At 41.7% G+C, this 21732-nt stretch overlaps 1 protein-coding gene across 3 annotated transcripts in view; it reads left to right on the top strand.

Moving 5' to 3' along the window:
* The window catches only part of PLCB1 (phospholipase C beta 1), a 457336-nt gene that overhangs the window by 261875 nt on the left and 173729 nt on the right, over window positions 1-21732 (top strand). For all 3 annotated transcript variants that reach the window (XR_011854040.1, XM_072140489.1, XM_072140490.1), the window contains 2 exons: window positions 786-926; window positions 8706-8785. Coding sequence is in view for 2 of the 3 variants with exons in the window: in XM_072140489.1 (XP_071996590.1) it covers window positions 786-926; window positions 8706-8785 (221 nt within the window). In the remaining variant the exon portion in view is untranslated. The remainder of the gene's footprint in view (window positions 1-785; window positions 927-8705; window positions 8786-21732) is intronic.

Here is a 21732-nt window from a genome sequence, read left to right as displayed (position 1 = left end):
TTTGTCATTTGGGGATGTGGCTGAAATGGCCATTAAATTTTCACAAACTTTGCACAAAAAGATACTTACTTTGGCTCCAAAAATCTTTTCCTCATTTGCTTTTGGTCCTGACGTTTATGCTGAATGCCATCTTTCTAGTAAGATGGACAGAAGCTCACTGAGGTTTCAAGTTGACAAATGAACTCTATTTATAGGGAAGGAGTCTGCAGATGGGAGAACTACCAAAATAAGGAAACTACAAATGACACAATATCGAGAAACAGATAGTTGAAAGGTCATTGTTTAAACCCCACCACTAGAATCCACACAGATCACTATGAAAGGGGTTCCGACTCCCCTATTTTATATACTGCATTTGAGGAGTGTTAGAAAAGCGGTGGTCTTTATGTGTCCTGCTGTTTTATTAAGCCATCTCCATCAATCTCATGCACGGTCCTCCAGTCATTCATCAAAGGATCATTGAGGAGTTCGGGATCATCATTCTAGCACTTGGTGGGGAATAGGGAACAAATGTTAATCCTGGGGAAACCCTTATAAATAGTCACTTTATGAAGAGGAATTTTATGAGCAGTCATTGTTCGTTTAAGCATAGTTGAGTACTTTCAAAAGGTATCTTCACTTTTTTGGGGTTTCAAAGAGATAATTTTCCTATTTTATATAGATGTTGTAATGAAGAATCACTTAACGTCCTATTTGCACTTTTTAAAAAAAAAATCTGCTAAATGCACAAACAAAAAACAATTAGAAATTAGAAATTTACTTTGATTTTTTTTTTGTACTTTCAGGACCCTAAGCTGAAAGAGCAGCTGGAAGTTGGAAACTTCGGAGGTCGGTTAGAATATCGAATGTTTACCATTGTGTATGGACCGGATCTGACGAATATTTCATATCTGAATTTAGTAGCATTTCAAGAAGAGATTGCAAAGGTGAGTTCTGTCACCATTGTTAAACTTTATGGATAGCATTGACTATAATGCAGACATGCACAGTAAAAAAACAATTCATTCATAAATTACAAATAGGAAAAAATATATGTATGACCCTTTCAACACGATTTGTTTTAGAATTTTTAAAAATCACTAAACTATTTATGTAGGTTTTGGGGTTTGAACACCTTTGAGGTTTCAGCTGTTTGCCTTACCGTACGGTGTCTGATTTATTAATCAAGTTATAATCCTGAGTGACTTCTTCTGACATTTACGTCTTTCTTGATGGCTTTTTCCCCATGGTGACATGCAGATTTATAGTAATTAAGTTTGTCAAGGAATATCAGGCTTGTGGGAATCTGCAGTACATGTTTATGAACAACAGAACAGACGCTACTTCCAATGTTTACAATTTTGCACAGAATGCTATTTTCAGCTTATTTTTTATGGTATAACTAGAGAGAACAATTAAATAAAGTTGTGACTGCTGGGAAAGTGATGTCAAATTACTTCAATACATAGAGGTTGTCCTGCAGTACCTTGGGATGGCCACTACTCAGTGTGTATTTCTGGGATCGGATATGTTGAATCCACTCATCTAAAACTGATGACTAGAAATGAGAAGGCCCAAGCATTAGCTTCCGCGTCCTCCTTTCGGCACCTCCATCTTACCGGACATGTTGCTTGATGGGCGTCAGAGCAACTAGATATGGCTGTGATTGGCCTTGTGTGTCCACTAGGTGTCCATGCCTAGTTGCTCGGGGCATAAAGCTGGCTGATTGGCTGCTCTGTATGTCCAGGTTAGGCGGAGCTCGCGAACGGAGGACATGTACCTAAAATTCTCCACTGATGATTTCTGCTCTCCAGCATCCAATGTGGTCCAAGGACTGGAAAACCTCTTTAAATTCTTAAGACTCCTATAAATCCTTATAAATGATCTGACATGAGCAGTTGCAGCCGATATATATTTACAATTTTGCACATGGTACAGAATTTTTCTTTTTTTACTTTTATCGGCTGATGTCCAACCCTCGTCACTTTCACCTTTCTTTTTTCACATATACGGCTTGTAAGACACCACAAAAGAAATTACTTAAAAATTTTAGAATCAGAAGGGCAGAAGAGAGAAACATGACTACAGGATATGACTACACACAGAGTTTGTTTATGGTCTGTTACCATTGAGACACATTACTTCAGTAACAAGAAGTAGATGCTCATTGGTTACGTGTATCGTATATGTAGTTTTGCCTTGTTGACTTGCTTAATCTTTAAGCAATTTTTACAGGACATAGATATTGATGATTTTTTCTTAGAATATGTTATGAATATCAGATTGATTGGGGGTCCAAACCATCAAAACACCACTGATCACAGCATTCAGACGGGCTTTGTTTTCTCTTCACTTCTCACAGAGCACAGAGATGTGCAATTTGTAGCTTCTGTGTTTCGTCTTAGAGCAAAGCCCCATCCATTCCTTTTTTCCTAACTAAAGCTTCGTGGGGACGTATATACAGCCACAATCTTGCTGATGCTTATAGGTCCCCATGGAGGGCAATAGGCTCCCGGTTGCTAACAACTGGTTTTGTTTGCACGTTCTAACCATTGTATCAGAACCAGGCTTCTAAGAAAAGTAGGGGGTCCCTTCTTTCAATTTTCCATTCCGCAGTTTAAGGACCTTTGGAGGGCGTGTTAAGGTCCCTGAGGCCCTTTTGTATACGTGTTTAGAGCTAGCAAATATTTATGAGGATTTTAGGGTTGGTGATTCCATCTCAAGGGCAGTATCAGAATTGATGACTAATTTTGGTGGCTACCCGCCACCTAGAAGCAATTTGCTATGGTCTGAAGCCCAAACTGCCCATACTATAATCCCCTACTTTCTGTTTCATTTAACTTTTTAACAGTTTTGTTAATTTTCTTGGAATCAAATGTAATATACTATAAGGTGAGTCCATAATACAGTCTATTACGACACCAAAGTCAGTGTAAAGTTAAAAGAGATTTCCAGGACAGCTCAATATTGTGAAGCACCAGCCATCAGTATGTCATATAGTCAAAGCCGACGTCTCCTAGTGTGACATACTCTATCAGAAACGATTAAGATCAGTGTCTAACATTAGGAGGTAACTTTCCAGTTATTCATCAAATTGTTGTAAGATTGTCGAATAGACAGATCTGTCTCTGGTGCTCAACTCTTAAGGATTTGAAATGTTAGAGTAATGGATGACTTGAAATTATAGTCAGCAAATTTTTTTTTACGTGGAAAATTGCAGCAACAAATACACACACTTATACCTCAGGAAACCTACTGGTTATTTTTTTAAGTGATATTTTGAATTTCCAGTTTTATTGTTACCTATATACAAACAGTATACTGCAACTTAAATAGATATTTTAACGTTATAGTTTTTATTTCATTATGTTCATTATATTCATAGCTGTTAGATGGACAATTTAGTTGTCTAGACAGGGAAGATGTGTGAGCCCTGAGCTTCCCACAATCTGTGCTGAATCATAGGTGACTTTAAGGAAGTAAGTTAGACAAACTGGGTTGAAAACCAAGATGGTGGTGAGGTGCAAAATAGTAAAGCAGGTTAGTAGTCAAGGTTCAGGCAAAAGGTCAGAATCACAGCAGAACAACTCAGAATATCAGCAATGAGCTAGAAAGACAACATCAAGCCCAAGTATAATGATCAGGCAGGTATATATGGAGTGATCAGATACCACCGGAAAAGCAGATTGGTGCAGGCCTTGTGCTCTCCCATGTGTGCACACACGTGCCCTGCTCATATGGGCTGCTGACCTGTCAATCAAACAACCTTCTACAGAACATCACATTCAAATGTGGGTCCCAGCCAGGAGAACTAGACTGCAGAACCAAGCCCAGTCAACTTAGTATCAAGCAGAGGAAAATTAGCTTTGTAAAGTGAGATTGTGAGTGCCTTGGTGAGATTGTCTTCAGTTGTATCAATCCATAAAGCAAATATTATGTATCGCTCATGTCTAATCAATGGTTACATAAATTTCGCTATGAGTGGGATCGATAAGATGAGATTCTTCTATGACTGGTTGACCAGCAGTATGAAGTTCAATCATATCAAATGTATTTTTCAGATCACACAACTTTGGCATAGGCTGGCACGGCACCACCCATTAAAAATAAATAAAAAATGCTCCACTAGTTCAAAATGGATAATCATTGGGCCTTTTGTAAGGGACTATGCTTGGCCATGTAAAGGGGTTAGTGATACGGTTAGTATACAGTGTATATGAATTGTCCATAGGCAGCACATTGTGACATGTAAAAGAAGGTAATGTTTGGATGCTACATACGCTGTGTATGTGGATAAATAATTTGTTTCTTAGGAATCATCTATTTTATTCCATTGTAGTGCATTAGCTTGGGAGAAAAGTTGTCTAGATCCAGGAGGTCGCTCCCCCTTTGTTCTCTCTGCAATTCACTATACATTGAGAATGTTTTTTATTGGTTCCTTTTACTTATTATTTTCTAAGTTTAGCTTCCCTTTAAAAAGTCTATTTTAAGCGCGATAACACAAGATTAACTACTCTGGAAATAACTTCCCTGTATGCCAACAATCATTAACGAAGACTCAGTCATCGTGCCAAGTTTTCCGCTGATTATTCAATCCATTACCCCTGTTTACATTGTGAATTTCACATATTTGTTAGGGTAAATGTTTGCTATTTAGCTTCTCAATTGCCCGTGTACAAAATTGAAAGTCTCGCGCTAAACTCTTTTTGTGATGATGAATGTCTTCCTGCATGACGGAGCGGCTTCTGTTCTACTGTACCTGACTGTCTTCTCACCGCTCCCGTTACGAGGACGCAGGCTGTCTGCTCTCTTTACCAGACTCTCTATCGGAGCCGGACATAAATTTGAATTACTGAACCAGTTAGAGGAAAATGGAGACATAATTTGTGGCTTTCTCATTATTAAAATGGCTTTGCTTTCTTGGAATTGTATTTCCCAGGCTGGAAGATTGAAAGTGTAATAAACAGGGTGAGAAGTATTCCTGCTGGAAATGTGCGCTCTAGTTTGGGGTAATAAATCCCCAGCTTTTCCTTTCATTCCTTGTGTGCACAATAGCATAGAGCATAGCAGCCGCCTGTATATCTATCAACAATGTAACACATGCAATTACTTCCTAGTTGTTTCTAGACTGAAGGAGCATATTCCGCTCCATCCCAAATCCATTGTGCACTAGATGTCTTGATTTCCTGGCTTACAGTTGCCAACATATGAACGGAACTTTGTAAAAAATCAGTTGACAATTACATTCTACTATAACGACATTCTAGAACTAGATTCTACATTCTACATTCTAGAATCTAGAACTCGAACATTTTACTAGAAGGGACTGACTGCTTAGTTCAGTTATGGCGAACCTTTTAGCGTCCGAGTGCCCAAATTGCAACCCCCAAACCCCCCTTATTTATAGCGAGGTGCCAACCAAAAATTAAAGCAGTACTTATTGCTCCCTGTTTTTCAACAACTTTCGATCATACTGGCCTCCTGAGGACATGATGGAAAATTAGCATTATTTTAGCTTCTTTCCAGTGTCCCAAAGAGAATCATGGGGGCAGCAGAAGGTCCTCCAAAGATAATTAGGCACTGTCTACTTATTTCTCTCTTCCTATAGTCCCAAGTAGCAAAGTAAGTATCACTTTAAAATATATCCTGTCTGATGTGCTGGGGCAATGGCCCGGGTGCCCACAGAAAGGGCTCTGAGTGCCGCCTCTGGCACCCGTGCTATAGGTTTGCCACCACTGGCTTAGTTGATATTAGTTGTCACTAGTTAGTCCAAATCCAGGGATTTCCCTACCCATCTTTTAGTTCAGTACATGCCGCAGTCTGGTGCGTAGCTGGAGGATGAGAGCATCCATGGTGCGCACAAAATTTTCAACACTGCAGCCCCTTGATTTTAAGGATTAGTGGGGGTCTTGGCAGCTGAGCTACCCCTTGTCCCAAAGTAATGTTAAATCCCAGTTTTTTTAATGGATTTTATACATTCTTCAGCATCTGTTTTCAATTACATTCTAAAAATAATCCTCCGCCCTCAGTGTACTGTACATTAAAATGTATAAAGCATGTTTAACATTGTACTTCTTTACATAGGAACAGTATACTCAAAGGGGTTTCGAATCAACTTTCTATATGGCAGGACATACTAAGAAGTAGCAGATTATAATATGGGTGGTTTTGGTGTCCACAAAGAGCCCAAGCCTCTATTGAGCCCATGGCCACCCAGAGCACCCACCAATTTATACTGTCCCGTAAAGATAAAAAAAAGACCGGCCTCCAGAACTGCACTGCTCATACATATTGATTGACTTTGGACATATGTGTATACAAGAGCCTTTGGAGGACCTTTGGAGGACTGTTCCTTAAAGGAAATATACAGTACCATCAAAATGAAGCATGATTACCCAGTGACACTTACTCATAGATCCAGGCAATCTTCTTTTTTTTATAATTCACTTTCTTTGATAATCTTTGATAATCTTGATAATTTGTTATCCATGGCCTCGTGGGGGCTATTACCAGAGACTTCCATGCTGCAGCTTCACTGGCTGTTATACTGTGTCCCCTTCTATTCTCTCAGCACTTCCCTCTCCCTCTGCCTTCTGTAATCACACACAAAGGGAGGGGAAGTGCTCTTGAACAGTGTAACAGCCTGTGAAACTGTAGCATGAAGGGACTCTGGTAACACCCCCAGGAGCCCTTCAGTGATTTATCATGGTGGTTTTTACCTTTTAACTTCAGAGCTAATCAAAAGAAAGGACTCCAGCTCCCCTTTGCTTCTGTTACCATATGTAGCCAGTAAGTGCAAAACCTATAGGCCCACTTTTTTTAATGGTTTGACAAAGTTAAGGACTAATATCTTAATACACCTCAAACCTGGTCCTTCCATGTAATACATCAATTTTCCATTCATTTGGAAGTCTGTATGCGACTCTTCAAAAAAAAGCTTTCCCAGCTAATCCATTTCAAAATGTCGTTATTTAACCACAAAATTGCCCTTCTAATGGGTATTCCATGTCCTCATCTGGACATAAGGTTAAATAAGTCTAATAAGGTTAAACTTGATGGACCTACAGGACAGTAAAGTATTTTTGGGGTTTTTCTATGTTCTTAAAGGAAACCTACCACTTCTGAAGGCACGCAGCGCCGAAGCAGTTTCTGCTAGAAAGTTTCAAAAGTGTTAAAACGGCGATACCGCGGTTTTAACACTAACGAGACTAAGCACCGGCACCAGCTCACCCTGAGCTGGTGCCCGGTGTTTGTATCTCATACCTACCTTCAGAAGTGGTAGGTTTCCTTTAAGGTACATAAACTGTTTTTTATTAGGTGTACATTTTTTTTTTTGTAAATTTAGAACCCTATAGCCATCCATGACTTCAGATTCATTTTGTATCTTTAATGTGAATTGAGCATAAAATACTGTATCAAATGTCCAGCTACTTACCACCCCTTTATTGGTGTTTTCTATCTTAAATTGGTTTGATGGGTGAAAGATACTAAATAGGTTTTCAAGGTCACTGGCACAACCTAGCACCCCTATAGATCAGATGTCAACCAATAAACGGAGAAAGTAACAGGAAGTGGACAGCTCCACTGTAGTGTAGTGGCTGAACTCAGTCACTGCAGTTAAGCTGTCATTCAAATCATCTGCAGTAACCTGGTCTGACTACTACACAGGAAATGGTCCTTTCAGCTTCCTGTTATGTTCTCTGTACAGGAGCTGTTGAGGAGGACATCTTATCTGTAGGGATACTGAGCATTGACCTACCAATCTTATTTTGTGGACTAATTCTTTGACACCTTATCAATATTTTGACTCCATTAAGAAATGGAAAGACACGCTGAAGCAGCTGAATGGTCTCCCCTTCCTAAGTACTAGGGGGAGAGTCTAATAAAGCTCTGTATGAGGGTAAGGACACACGTTCAGGTTTTCTAATTTTTAAAGCCAATACCACGTGTAGATGATACAGATTAAGAAATTATCAATAATATGTGCTTCCACTTTTTGTTTGAATACAATTGGCTTCCAAAACTGCATAAAAACCTAAATATATGTAGAGTATTTAAAGGGCATCTACCATTAGGACCAAGATTTGTAAACCAAGCACACTGACATGCACTGACATATGTGCTACATATGGATGAAAAACGTCACATATATACGGTCTCATACGGCACGGACATACCGGACTGGAGAAATCACGAGTCTGTGTGCATGCAGACTAAAGGTACATACACATGGCGGAATGTGCTGGAGAGGAGGAGGTGACCCCTCCATAGAAAACAGGCCACAAGCACGATGTACGTGTACGGCCGGATCAGTGCCACACATGTGTGGCACCATACCACCGCCAGGCCGCCATTGCCGTCTATGTAATACACATATGATTAAAATAACAATTAGATTTACTGGACTAAATTTCCATTTAGGCAACAATGGCCAACCACCATGTTCACACAAAAGGTTTCAACAGAATGAGCCTAGTTTTCAGTTCACATTGATAGGACCCTGAAAGAAACGTGTGTAACACATCTTTCATTAAGGCAGATTCTTTGTCTTGACTATTTGTGGTCTCTCACAGGTGAGAACATCATCCTGACAATATGTTTACATCCCTGTTTTCTTCTTCCCATGCAACACAAAAAATATTTGCTTGGCTACAAAGACAGATCAAACTAAACATCTTATGGCTTTTGTACTTTAGCTAAAGCATGTTTATTTTACTTCTACTTAGGAGTGGACAGATGAGATTTTCAGTCTGGCAACAAATTTACTGGCACAGAACATGTCCCGGGATGCATTTCTGGAAAAAGCGTAAGTAGCTTCAATATTTATTTCAATAATGCTACTTTCCAAGCTAATTTCCTTGTTCTTCTTCTATTGTAAGATGTCACTTCTATAAACATCACTTTTTCTCCTGGAAGTATCTGAGAGAATGAGACATTTCGGACAAGTAGAGGACATAATGTAGGATGGGAAATGGAGATTTAGTAAAGATACACTTATACACTCAAGATGAGCCAAAGGTCCATTGCTACCTTCTATAGCTTAGCAGGCCTCCAACCAGGGCTGGCGCTAGTACTTGGCTTACTTGGTCAAGCGACGGGGCCCAGAGCCCATATAAGGAATCCATAGGAGTGAGGGGGGCTGTATCTAATGAATCCATAGGGTTTGAGGGTGGCTTACATAAAATAATCATGAGAGGGTGTTGTTTGCATACAGCATACAGCATATGGCTAGATAAAGCCCCCAGTTAAATGTAATATTCTGCAAATGCATTGGGTGACTAGGATGACAACTAGGTGGAAAGTCACACCAAACATTATCCTTCCTCCTTCTCAATAACCCTTTGTGCCTCAATTACCGATCATTTTGCTGTCCAAGACCTACTGCTGTGTGTGAGCAAGTATTCATGGCACACAAAGCTACGAGGGCCTAGGTTCAAGGTAGAAACCTGTCAGGAGTTTACTGAGAGGGTCTTCAGGACCATAACAGTCCAGGGCAAGGACTGCAAAGCAAGAATGGATTTTACTGGTGGACCTTAGGCATTCCAGGCTGACAATAGTACTGCATTCATTTAAGTATGGACATATAAAAGGAAGCTAACATGACTTCAGAAATTCGAAACTGGGTCATCATAGAAGGAATCATGGGCAATGTGTTCCTATATCTTTTTTATTTACCACGTCACGTGGTAAAAGAGGCTTAGTTACCAGGGTAAGGCGGCTCCTGGCCCACTTACATAGAGTGATGCTCCTGTAAGATGGAGTATGTGCTGGTGTTACCTTGACAGAATAACCAGTGGTGTAACTCGGAGATGATGGGCCCCAGTGCAAAGTTTGTGCTAGGCCCCTGACCACAATCTATGGTTTATAGTGCAAGTCTTTTCATATGGGAAATGGACACCTAATAGGCCCCTAAGCCTCCTGGACCCGGTTGCGACCACACCCTCTGCACCCCCTCAAGTTGCGCCCCTGAGAATAACCCTGATGCTTTGAGGAATACATGAGCACAATATACCTCTTGGTGTTTAAGCGAGTAATGACACAACCTACTAATCACTTAATCAGGAGATAGAAGCAGGGGTCCTGTTGGAGTTTGGTAACACAACCTGCTTATCACTTACTCAGGAGATAGAGGCAGTGGTGACCACCTTGTCACTACTCAAGAAGGGACATGATTTAAGTCTCATAAACCCTATAATATGTTACGGTATGCCACAGGTACTTTCTCGTTACCTTCCACAGTGTATTTCTTATCTGACAGTACCAAACACTGTGTGCCTCAAAACTATCAAGAAAGAACATGAGTCTGGACTCTGGTGTATTATAAATTACACTCAAGGCCTCTTCTTCCTAAGATGTAATATTATTGGTTCCACACACTCTCTTTTCTCTTTGACCATTCAGGGCTGAACAGTCACTGACAATAGTGCAATTCTACGCCGGGGAGGCCCCAGCGTAGAATTGTACACCAGCGAAGCCAGCCGCCGAATACATCAGGAGTTGGGCGTCATCATACAACTTCTTCCGAAGCGTAAAGGGGCCAAGGATCTCTTTTTCCATATAAGATGCCGGCGCCATAAAATATAAATAAAAATTGGTAGCCTGATACATATTTTACATTTACTACCAATCAGCTTCTAGTTACCACTCTAGTTCCATCTCTTGCTATAGGAGGTTCATTTGGATGCAGTAGTTAAAATAGTTGGCCAATTTCACATTCTTTTTTTTTTTTTTTATACAGTGCCCATTATTTGTTTACATGTGACACGTGACAGCTGCAACTAATAACCAGCCTTAGCACGTTGTGTTGTCATTTCCTCTAAAAAACGGACGCCATTACAATTTACATTACACCTTGTTTACAGGTACAGTTAAATACCTTAGCACAACATTTACCCTAGTATTTTACAGTTTTAGTGCACAAACTGTCTCTACCTACTGGATGGTTAGTGGATAATTGCTACGTCTTTCATTGTAGGGGTCTGACAGCCTGGACCACCACAATCCATAGAATGGGGCACCTTACCTGCTCCCTACAAGTGGGAAGTAGATCTGGAAGCCCCGTTGATGTCAATGGAGTGCGAGATATTCAGTAAAATATAGATGAAGTATAGAGTAGTGGGGAATTCCATCTTATATATTGAAGGGTTTCTTGGCAGAACAAAGGTTCTGATTTCTATAATGGGTCTTCTCAGCATAGTCTGTACGCCAGGTTGTTAAGTGATAGAAAAACAGTAGACAGCGGCAAAGACATATTATCAACAGTTTCCAAAAATTAAACCCAACCTGCACCCATAATGATAAATAATCTGCATATGAAGGAGACACACACTGAAACATGGGTGACACTTAGCCTTCGGTTTACATGAGGAAAGATCCTGCTCTGGATTGGGACTTGCCAAGTTACTAAGGCCATTTCAGTCGTCTGTATACAGAAAGGCCTACAGGTTCTTAAATAAAATTTGCAAAGGCTGAAAGGTCTCCTGGAATATTTTGCCAGAGGAAATGGAAAAATCTCTTGGGGCAATAAATCAAGTCTGCGTCTCAGAAAATCATATTAGTCCCTTTATGTAACCCCCAATGTTCTCCTTAGTGTATTACCACCTTTTGGTGCAGATTTAGTATCTGTAATTAGGTTTCGGCCAACAAATATATGAATGGTACAGACCTAGAGAGCTATGTAACCAATTCTGTGTGTGTTGTTGGTAGTGGCAAGACTATGAAAAATGCTTTTAAATTCCAAGATTGTAGCTGGACTTGGTGCACTGGGATGAGTGTCCTCACATTGATGTGCTCTTGCTTTTCTTCAGAAACTGCTATAAAGCCCCTTCCCTCTGTTCTTAGTGATTGCTGTAGTAGTCAACCAGAATCCTGCTACAGCTTTTAATCAGGTGTGTGGAGGGTGGAGTAGTTCAATTCAGATATCTAAGAGCACAGAAGTGTTAGGATATGCATCACAAGTGCATCAAGCCCAGCTGCAATCCTGGAATATGAATCTATTTTTCACAGTCCTGCTGCTACTTGGAACACAAAGATATAATTAAATATGCATAGTCTTTAAAGGAAATATTATATTATATATATATTTCCTTTTTATTTAATTAACGGCATCTCTTAGTAAGACCAATGTGGAGAATACTCCACCTGTCCATTGTACACTAACATAATACCACTACAAAGAGCCGGAGGCTTCTCAGGGATGCATAATAGTTACACTATATCCAGTACAACTGATTTCAAGGATGACCTGAATGTGAAATGTAAGCTGGCATCCGATGCTGGCAGCTTTGTGCTTTCGTGACTTTCTAAGTATGACTCAACAATTTCTCTGCTACAATGCAGTAATGCACATCTTCCTAACACATATCCTGCCCTACTTTCAGTACATGATGAAAAGGTCACTGGATGAGGGTGGTACAGTCAGCAGGTTACACAAACTATGACAAAGTTCCTTTAAAAAACAAAGCTGCACTTAAATATCATGGTAGGGTAACTGGGGTTATCACTTGGTACCAGGTGATTGGTACTTGGTGCTTTCTAAAAGAGTAAAGATAAAACGCATTCTACAGATGTAACTTTCCTTAAAGGGATTTTCTGAGAATCTTTGAAACCTGCCTAAAAGGGTAGTGATGGGAGCAACAGCAAGTGTTAGGCTAAGGTCACTGACTTGCTGCAGCTGGTTCTGTGACCTCTGGTACTTCTGACCCAGCAGGTAGGGTCAGCAAACACTCTTTCCACAGTACTAGAACCGGAAGCTAGAGCAGAGCAGCAGTTTAGTTTTGTCTTTTTTTTACCCGAGCCCATTGAAGGCTTAGTACCTTAAGATGCACCTAAAGGGGCCTTCCCATCGTAACAGGATATGTCATAAATAAATGATAGATGTGGGTCCCAATCTGTGGGAGCACCAACAACAGCTGAGGTGATGTTCTCGATCCTCCAATAGAGCTGAATGGAGAATGGACACGTATGGGTGGCACTCCCCCCATTCTTCCCACTGCAGGGAGAAGGTCAGCAGACCACTATTCCCAAGATAGGTGCAGGTCCCAAAAGGGGGACCCGCACCTATCATCTATTTATGATATATCTTGTGAATATGTCATAAATAGTTAAGATTTTTTTTTTTTACACTGAGTGTTTTTTTTTCATGTATTTGGAAATCATCATGTCAAAATTAAAGCTTCTTCTATAATCAGAGTTTTGGCTATGGGGTGTTCCCTAGCATAGATAACGTTTACTGCTGTCTGAATTACATGTGCATCAGTTTCTATATCAATTAATATGGCAGGAGATTGTAATGTCTCCTTTGTGTTATATTTACTTACAGTTAGAGGGAGAGATGACATGATGGGGGTCATTTACTAAGGGTTCGATTCGCACATTTTCGTCGGGTTTCCCGTATTTTTCCCATTTGCGCCGTTTTTCCCTGAATTGCCCCGGGATTTTGCCGTGCGCAATCGGATTGTGGCGCATCAGCGCCGGCTTTCATGCAATGGAAATCGTGGAGCATGGCCGTAGGAAAACCCAACGGATTTGGCAAAACCGCAGAATTTTTTTTTAAAAAGTGTCGCTTGACACGTGCTTACCTGCAACCAGGGTAGGATCGTGAACTCCTGCAAACTCTGGCGGACTTCAGCGCAGCAGCGACACCTGGTGGACATCGGCCGCACTACCTTAGTGAATCGCTGGAAGACCCAAATCCTCTACAGAGAACGCGCTGCTGGATCGCGACAGTAAGTAAATCTGCCCCGATGTGTTCTTTAAACTACTGGCATAAAATGAGGGCAGGGCTTAGTAAAGGAAGCAGCAGAACTGTAGAGTGTATTAGAGTTTGCTGTCAGCTGTGAGATTTGAGGGACAGAGGACGTTGCTAAGGGAAACAAAGAAACAGAATTTGCGGTGTCAAGCTGAGCTGTCTGTTGTGAGATGCTAGGTGAAGGGGCGTGGCTAAGGGAAGGAAAGGAAAGGAGCAAGTCTTGAGTGAATTAGACTAAGCTGCTTCTCTGGGATGGGAAAGTCCTGGCTTACCTGCGGGACTTGCTGGAGATTGCAGCTGAGGCTCCTGTTTGATAAGAGAGAGGGGGTTGACCATCTAAATCTTACTAAACATATTTTAGTGAGAGAGAAACAACGGAGCTGTTATATGTGTAATAAATCAGAAAGAACCATGTGCTATGCCAAGAATACAAATTTTATTAATACATAGAAAAACACACCAAAAAAAGGGGAATAAAAACATTTAAAAAGGAACACAGTCCTCTATACATAACCAGAGGGAGGGTAGGGTATATGATAAGTACCCATAAAGACCAACCTCCCTATACAGCCCCCAAACCTTTTAAACCTGTCCAGCAAATGCAGTATAGCAAGTAACAAGCCAAAAAGCCAAAAAAAAAAAAAAGGTATATGCCAGAAGTACCAATGGAATGTGCTGCCCTGCAAAGGCAGGGGAGCCAATATAGCAAAAGGTAAAGTATGTGCAATGATAGTTACCAATAGGCGCTGGGCTGGCAGGGAAAAAGGGGGAGAATGGGGGCTGGATGAGGCCCCACGCGTATCGCCACACCCAGTGGCTTCCTCAGGGGTAACTGGTGTGATGGGTGACACAGTATAAATACCTGTATGAATAAAATTAGTGGTGGCAGGTGTGGAGCGCCATGATGGAAAGATGGGCGCTCTGCTTGCTGCTTAATGTGGTGCGCATGCGCCTATTTTTTGGTGCGCATGCGCCTATTTTTTGGTGCGCGTGCGCCTATTTTTTGGTGCACGTGCGCCTATTTTTTGGTGCACGTGCGCCACATTTCGAGTGTCATTGGTCACATGATCTGACGTCATGTGACCAAATATAACGGCATGCCAGCGCCGCATTGATGAGATGCAAGAGCGATGCTTCTGCGCGCAGAGCGCCCACGATGATTGTATGTGTCCTATATGGTTGTTGCTCCAAAAGGATATATGATAAAGAAGGGGAATACTATAAAAAGGTAAAAATATAAAAATACCTCGGGAAGTGCACAAATGTTAATATCAATGAGTTAATCAACAAGTGAATGAATGAGTACATAAATAGGTAATTGGTTAATGTGCGATAGTATATACATACTTTTTATAAAAATGAATAAAGATTCTTGTGTGATGCGCATGATTCAAATATGCAAAACATATAGCAGCAACAATATATATATATACATGAACATGCATCATAGATGAAACATAAAGCAAAGAAAACTACTACCCCAACAACACATATAATAACAGACACATACATGGGCCCATGTACACACGCGCACACACACACATACACAGAGTACACACACCTGAAGAACCACCTTAGTTGAAGACATCAAAAAGGGAGAACATATATCAAAAGTACACAAATACACGTATCTCCCAATATCTATGCTGGTCACGGAAATTAAACTACAGACAAAAAAGGATAAGGATGACAGGCGAGTCCCGGGTCCGCTGGAAAGGAGACCCAAATATTTGAAAAGTTATTTCTGCCGGAGGATGGAGCAACCAGAGGTCGGACGAGCCAGAGTGAGGGAAGTGAAGAAAAATGGAATGCATATGAGGCAAAGCACAGGGACCTGCTGGGTACCAGATGAAAGAAGAGATATAACAAATATACTATAGAATGTACAATTACACATACAGGAATAAATAACGAAATTGTAGGGAGAAAGACCACCAAATTAATAGTGTAAAGTGTGGTGTAGGAAATATAAACCGGAAAAGTGAGTGAAGGGGATGATGATATTGAAGAAGGGAGACCAAGAATTGGAAAAGAGGAGAGATGGAGGGGTGCGCACGGTGGGAAGTGACAAAAGCTGCGAGATAGGTGCAGAGTGAGACACGACCGCAAGGGTGAAGAAACACAGTAAGCAGAAAACCAAGTGGAGTGTGTACAATGTAGGGAGTCACACCACGAGAGCATAAAAACAAATATATCATAGGGCTGTCGTGTAAAGCGTGGCTCAAGAATGTGACAAAACCATAATAAAAGATGAAGGATAGAAAGTCTAAAGGTGGAAAGAAAATCAGAACCGATAGTTAGGTGTACAAGTGACAGAGAAAAGGGGGAAATATTATAGAGTGAAGGTGAAGAATATGGAGAATATATACTGTACCTTATTGCTTATAGAATCCTGAGAACAACATATCTTCATTTATCCCCATTGGGGACAGTGAGCCCAACCGGAATATCCATCTTGCCTCTTGCCGTAAAAGTGCTGGTACTGGATCACCGCCCCGAATGTTGGACTGGATCTTTTCCAGGCCTACCACTTTAAGTTTACTCGGATTGTTACCATGAACAGCATGAAAGTGCTTAGCTACTGTAGAAAGTTGTCTGCCGTTGGCCAAGTCCTGTGCAGCGTTATTTATTGTAGAAACATGTTTTTGAACTCTTTTGCGAAGTTCTTGGGTCGTTTGACCGACGTAAATTTTCGGGCACGAGCAGATAAAGCCATATATTACACCCCGGGAGCGACAATTTATGTAGGAACGTAGTATGATCTTTTCTTGGTTGGTCGGATTCTGGAAGGAGTCACCTCTCAGGATCATGGGACAAACCGTGCAATCTCCACAAGGATAGGAACCCGTTAGTTGTATACCTCTACCTAGTGCTTGGCTAGGTCTCTGAAAGTGGCTCTGAACCAATGAGTCTCGCAAATTCCTGGCTCTCTTTGCAATCATCCTGGGTTTGGCTGTGATGTGTGGATGTAGCCGTGGATCACTCCTCAAAATACCCCAGTTTTTTTGCAGTATTTTGTGGATATCTGACCATTGATTGTGGTAAGGTGTTGTCAGGCAAGGTTTTCCATCACTCTTTCTCGTGCTAGGTGTGAATGTATCTTCCCTCTTGGTATGCTTGGCCCGCATATAGGCTCTAGATACTACCTTCCTTGGGTATGCACGTTTGCGGAATCTGTTGGTTAAATCCGTGCAGTGTCGTTGGAATTCCTCCTGGCTGCTGCAATTTCTCCTCAAGCGTAGAAACTGACCAATTGGGATCCCATCCCTAAGATGCTGTGGGTGAAAGCTCGAATAATGTAGCAAGTTGTTGGTCGCTGTCTCCTTTCTGTAGAGAGTCGTCTCAATATGTCCGTCCCGGGTTGTGATACGAAGATCTAAAAAGTTTACCTCTGTCTGTGAAAACACAGGTGTAAGATGGATCTGTAAATTGTTGGTATTAAGATCTGAGATAAACTCTTGGCAGGTCTCGAGTGACCCCCTCCAGAATACCAGCACATCGTCGATGTAGCGATGCCACCCGACGACGCGCTCACGGAAGGCCCGCGAGGGGTACACGCTGGTCTCCTCCCACCATCCCAAAAAGAGATTGGCATAGGAAGGAGCACAGCGTGCACCCATCGCGGTACCCGAGACCTGCCTGTAAAACACCCGGTCGAAAACAAAATAATTGTGTCTGAGGACAAAATCAAGTAGTTCGACCAAAAAGGAGCTATGTCGACAATCACACCCTAGGTCCTTCCTAAGGAAATAGGCAACAGCATTAATGCCCACCTCGTGTATGATGTTGGTATATAATGATTCCACGTCCATTGCCACTATCCAGAGTTCTTCATCTATCAGGTGTGGATCCAGATTTTCAATCTGTCCTATAAGATGTGAGGAGTCCCGTACATATGATGCTAGTTTGGTCACTCGATTCTGTAAAAAGAAGTCGATATAAGTACACGCCCTCTCACACAATCCCCCTATGCCAGCCACGATGGGCCTACCTGGTGGATTAACCAAAGTCTTGTGCACTTTCGGCAACATGTAGAATGTTGGTATGACTGGTTTCTTAACTGTCAGAAAATTCTTCTCCTTCAGGGATATAATCCCCGCATCTGTTGCTCCTTTGATCAAACGATCCAGTTTGTGTTTAAAGACATCCGTGGGATCTGAGGGCAAGGGAGAATAATATTTCTGATTGCTAAGTTGCCTCTTAGCTTCACCCACATATTGATCCATGGGCCATAGGACCACGTTCCCGCCCTTATCAGCTTCCTTGATGATAAAATTAGGGTTAGATCGTAACTCACACATTGCTTGTCGTTCTGCTTTGGATAGATTTTCATGTTTATATGGTTCTGCCTTCAATTCATGGACATCGGTCATCATACATTCAAAAAAGATCTGTATGGCTGGGAAGAGACGGAGGTTAGGTGTGATTTGTGAGGGTGATCTCAACGAAAAGTTCGGCCTACCTAGTAGTTCTTCTTGTTCGTTTTCTCGTAGGAGGTCAAGTAGATCAGTAAAGGTTCGTCGATCCGCCTCTGGCATGAAATCGGCAAGCGATGGTTGGTGGTACATCAATTTAAAGGACAGCTGTCGACAAAAAAGATATATGTCCTTGACCAGAGTGAATTTATCCAGTCTTGACATAGGGGAGAAGCTAAGACCCCGGCTCAAAACATCATGTTCTACATTCGACAAGACATAATCAGACAAATTAATAAATTGTCCTTTAAATTGATGTACCACCAACCATCGCTTGCCGATTTCATGCCAGAGGCGGATCGACGAACCTTTACTGATCTACTTGACCTCCTACGAGAAAACGAACAAGAAGAACTACTAGGTAGGCCGAACTTTTCGTTGAGATCACCCTCACAAATCACACCTAACCTCCGTCTCTTCCCAGCCATACAGATCTTTTTTGAATGTATGATGACCGATGTCCATGAATTGAAGGCAGAACCATATAAACATGAAAATCTATCCAAAGCAGAACGACAAGCAATGTGTGAGTTACGATCTAACCCTAATTTTATCATCAAGGAAGCTGATAAGGGCGGGAACGTGGTCCTATGGCCCATGGATCAATATGTGGGTGAAGCTAAGAGGCAACTTAGCAATCAGAAATATTATTCTCCCTTGCCCTCAGATCCCACGGATGTCTTTAAACACAAACTGGATCGTTTGATCAAAGGAGCAACAGATGCGGGGATTATATCCCTGAAGGAGAAGAATTTTCTGACAGTTAAGAAACCAGTCATACCAACATTCTACATGTTGCCGAAAGTGCACAAGACTTTGGTTAATCCACCAGGTAGGCCCATCGTGGCTGGCATAGGGGGATTGTGTGAGAGGGCGTGTACTTATATCGACTTCTTTTTACAGAATCGAGTGACCAAACTAGCATCATATGTACGGGACTCCTCACATCTTATAGGACAGATTGAAAATCTGGATCCACACCTGATAGATGAAGAACTCTGGATAGTGGCAATGGACGTGGAATCATTATATACCAACATCATACACGAGGTGGGCATTAATGCTGTTGCCTATTTCCTTAGGAAGGACCTAGGGTGTGATTGTCGACATAGCTCCTTTTTGGTCGAACTACTTGATTTTGTCCTCAGACACAATTATTTTGTTTTCGACCGGGTGTTTTACAGGCAGGTCTCGGGTACCGCGATGGGTGCACGCTGTGCTCCTTCCTATGCCAATCTCTTTTTGGGATGGTGGGAGGAGACCAGCGTGTACCCCTCGCGGGCCTTCCGTGAGCGCGTCGTCGGGTGGCATCGCTACATCGACGATGTGCTGGTATTCTGGAGGGGGTCACTCGAGACCTGCCAAGAGTTTATCTCAGATCTTAATACCAACAATTTACAGATCCATCTTACACCTGTGTTTTCACAGACAGAGGTAAACTTTTTAGATCTTCGTATCACAACCCGGGACGGACATATTGAGACGACTCTCTACAGAAAGGAGACAGCGACCAACAACTTGCTACATTATTCGAGCTTTCACCCACAGCATCTTAGGGATGGGATCCCAATTGGTCAGTTTCTACGCTTGAGGAGAAATTGCAGCAGCCAGGAGGAATTCCAACGACACTGCACGGATTTAACCAACAGATTCCGCAAACGTGCATACCCAAGGAAGGTAGTATCTAGAGCCTATATGCGGGCCAAGCATACCAAGAGGGAAGATACATTCACACCTAGCACGAGAAAGAGTGATGGAAAACCTTGCCTGACAACACCTTACCACAATCAATGGTCAGATATCCACAAAATACTGCAAAAAAACTGGGGTATTTTGAGGAGTGATCCACGGCTACATCCACACATCACAGCCAAACCCAGGATGATTGCAAAGAGAGCCAGGAATTTGCGAGACTCATTGGTTCAGAGCCACTTTCAGAGACCTAGCCAAGCACTAGGTAGAGGTATACAACTAACGGGTTCCTATCCTTGTGGAGATTGCACGGTTTGTCCCATGATCCTGAGAGGTGACTCCTTCCAGAATCCGACCAACCAAGAAAAGATCATACTACGTTCCTACATAAATTGTCGCTCCCGGGGTGTAATATATGGCTTGATCTGCTCGTGCCCGAAAATTTACGTCGGTCAAACGACCCAAGAACTTCGCAAAAGAGTTCAAAAACATGTTTCTACAATAAATAACGCTGCACAGGACTTGGCCAACGGCAGACAACTTTCTACAGTAGCTAAGCACTTTCATGCTGTTCATGGTAACAATCCGAGTAAACTTAAAGTGGTAGGCCTGGAAAAGATCCAGTCCAACATTCGGGGCGGTGATCCAGTACCAGCACTTTTACGGCAAGAGGCAAGATGGATATTCCGGTTGGGCTCACTGTCCCCAATGGGGATAAATGAAGATATGTTGTTCTCAGGATTCTATAAGCAATAAGGTACAGTATATATTCTCCATATTCTTCACCTTCACTCTATAATATTTCCCCCTTTTCTCTGTCACTTGTACACCTAACTATCGGTTCTGATTTTCTTTCCACCTTTAGACTTTCTATCCTTCATCTTTTATTATGGTTTTGTCACATTCTTGAGCCACGCTTTACACGACAGCCCTATGATATATTTGTTTTTATGCTCTCGTGGTGTGACTCCCTACATTGTACACACTCCACTTGGTTTTCTGCTTACTGTGTTTCTTCACCCTTGCGGTCGTGTCTCACTCTGCACCTATCTCGCAGCTTTTGTCACTTCCCACCGTGCGCACCCCTCCATCTCTCCTCTTTTCCAATTCTTGGTCTCCCTTCTTCAATATCATCATCCCCTTCACTCACTTTTCCGGTTTATATTTCCTACACCACACTTTACACTATTAATTTGGTGGTCTTTCTCCCTACAATTTCGTTATTTATTCCTGTATGTGTAATTGTACATTCTATAGTATATTTGTTATATCTCTTCTTTCATCTGGTACCCAGCAGGTCCCTGTGCTTTGCCTCATATGCATTCCATTTTTCTTCACTTCCCTCACTCTGGCTCGTCCGACCTCTGGTTGCTCCATCCTCCGGCAGAAATAACTTTTCAAATATTTGGGTCTCCTTTCCAGCGGACCCGGGACTCGCCTGTCATCCTTATCCTTTTTTGTCTGTAGTTTAATTTCCGTGACCAGCATAGATATTGGGAGATACGTGTATTTGTGTACTTTTGATATATGTTCTCCCTTTTTGATGTCTTCAACTAAGGTGGTTCTTCAGGTGTGTGTACTCTGTGTATGTGTGTGTGTGCGCGTGTGTACATGGGCCCATGTATGTGTCTGTTATTATATGTGTTGTTGGGGTAGTAGTTTTCTTTGCTTTATGTTTCATCTATGATGCATGTTCATGTATATATATATATTGTTGCTGCTATATGTTTTGCATATTTGAATCATGCGCATCACACAAGAATCTTTATTCATTTTTATAAAAAGTATGTATATACTATCGCACATTAACCAATTACCTATTTATGTACTCATTCA

This window comes from Engystomops pustulosus, chromosome 3 (assembly GCF_040894005.1).
Source record: "Engystomops pustulosus chromosome 3, aEngPut4.maternal, whole genome shotgun sequence".
Taxonomy (NCBI): domain Eukaryota; kingdom Metazoa; phylum Chordata; class Amphibia; order Anura; family Leptodactylidae; genus Engystomops; species Engystomops pustulosus.
This window is presented reverse-complemented; position numbering and strand designations above follow the sequence as displayed.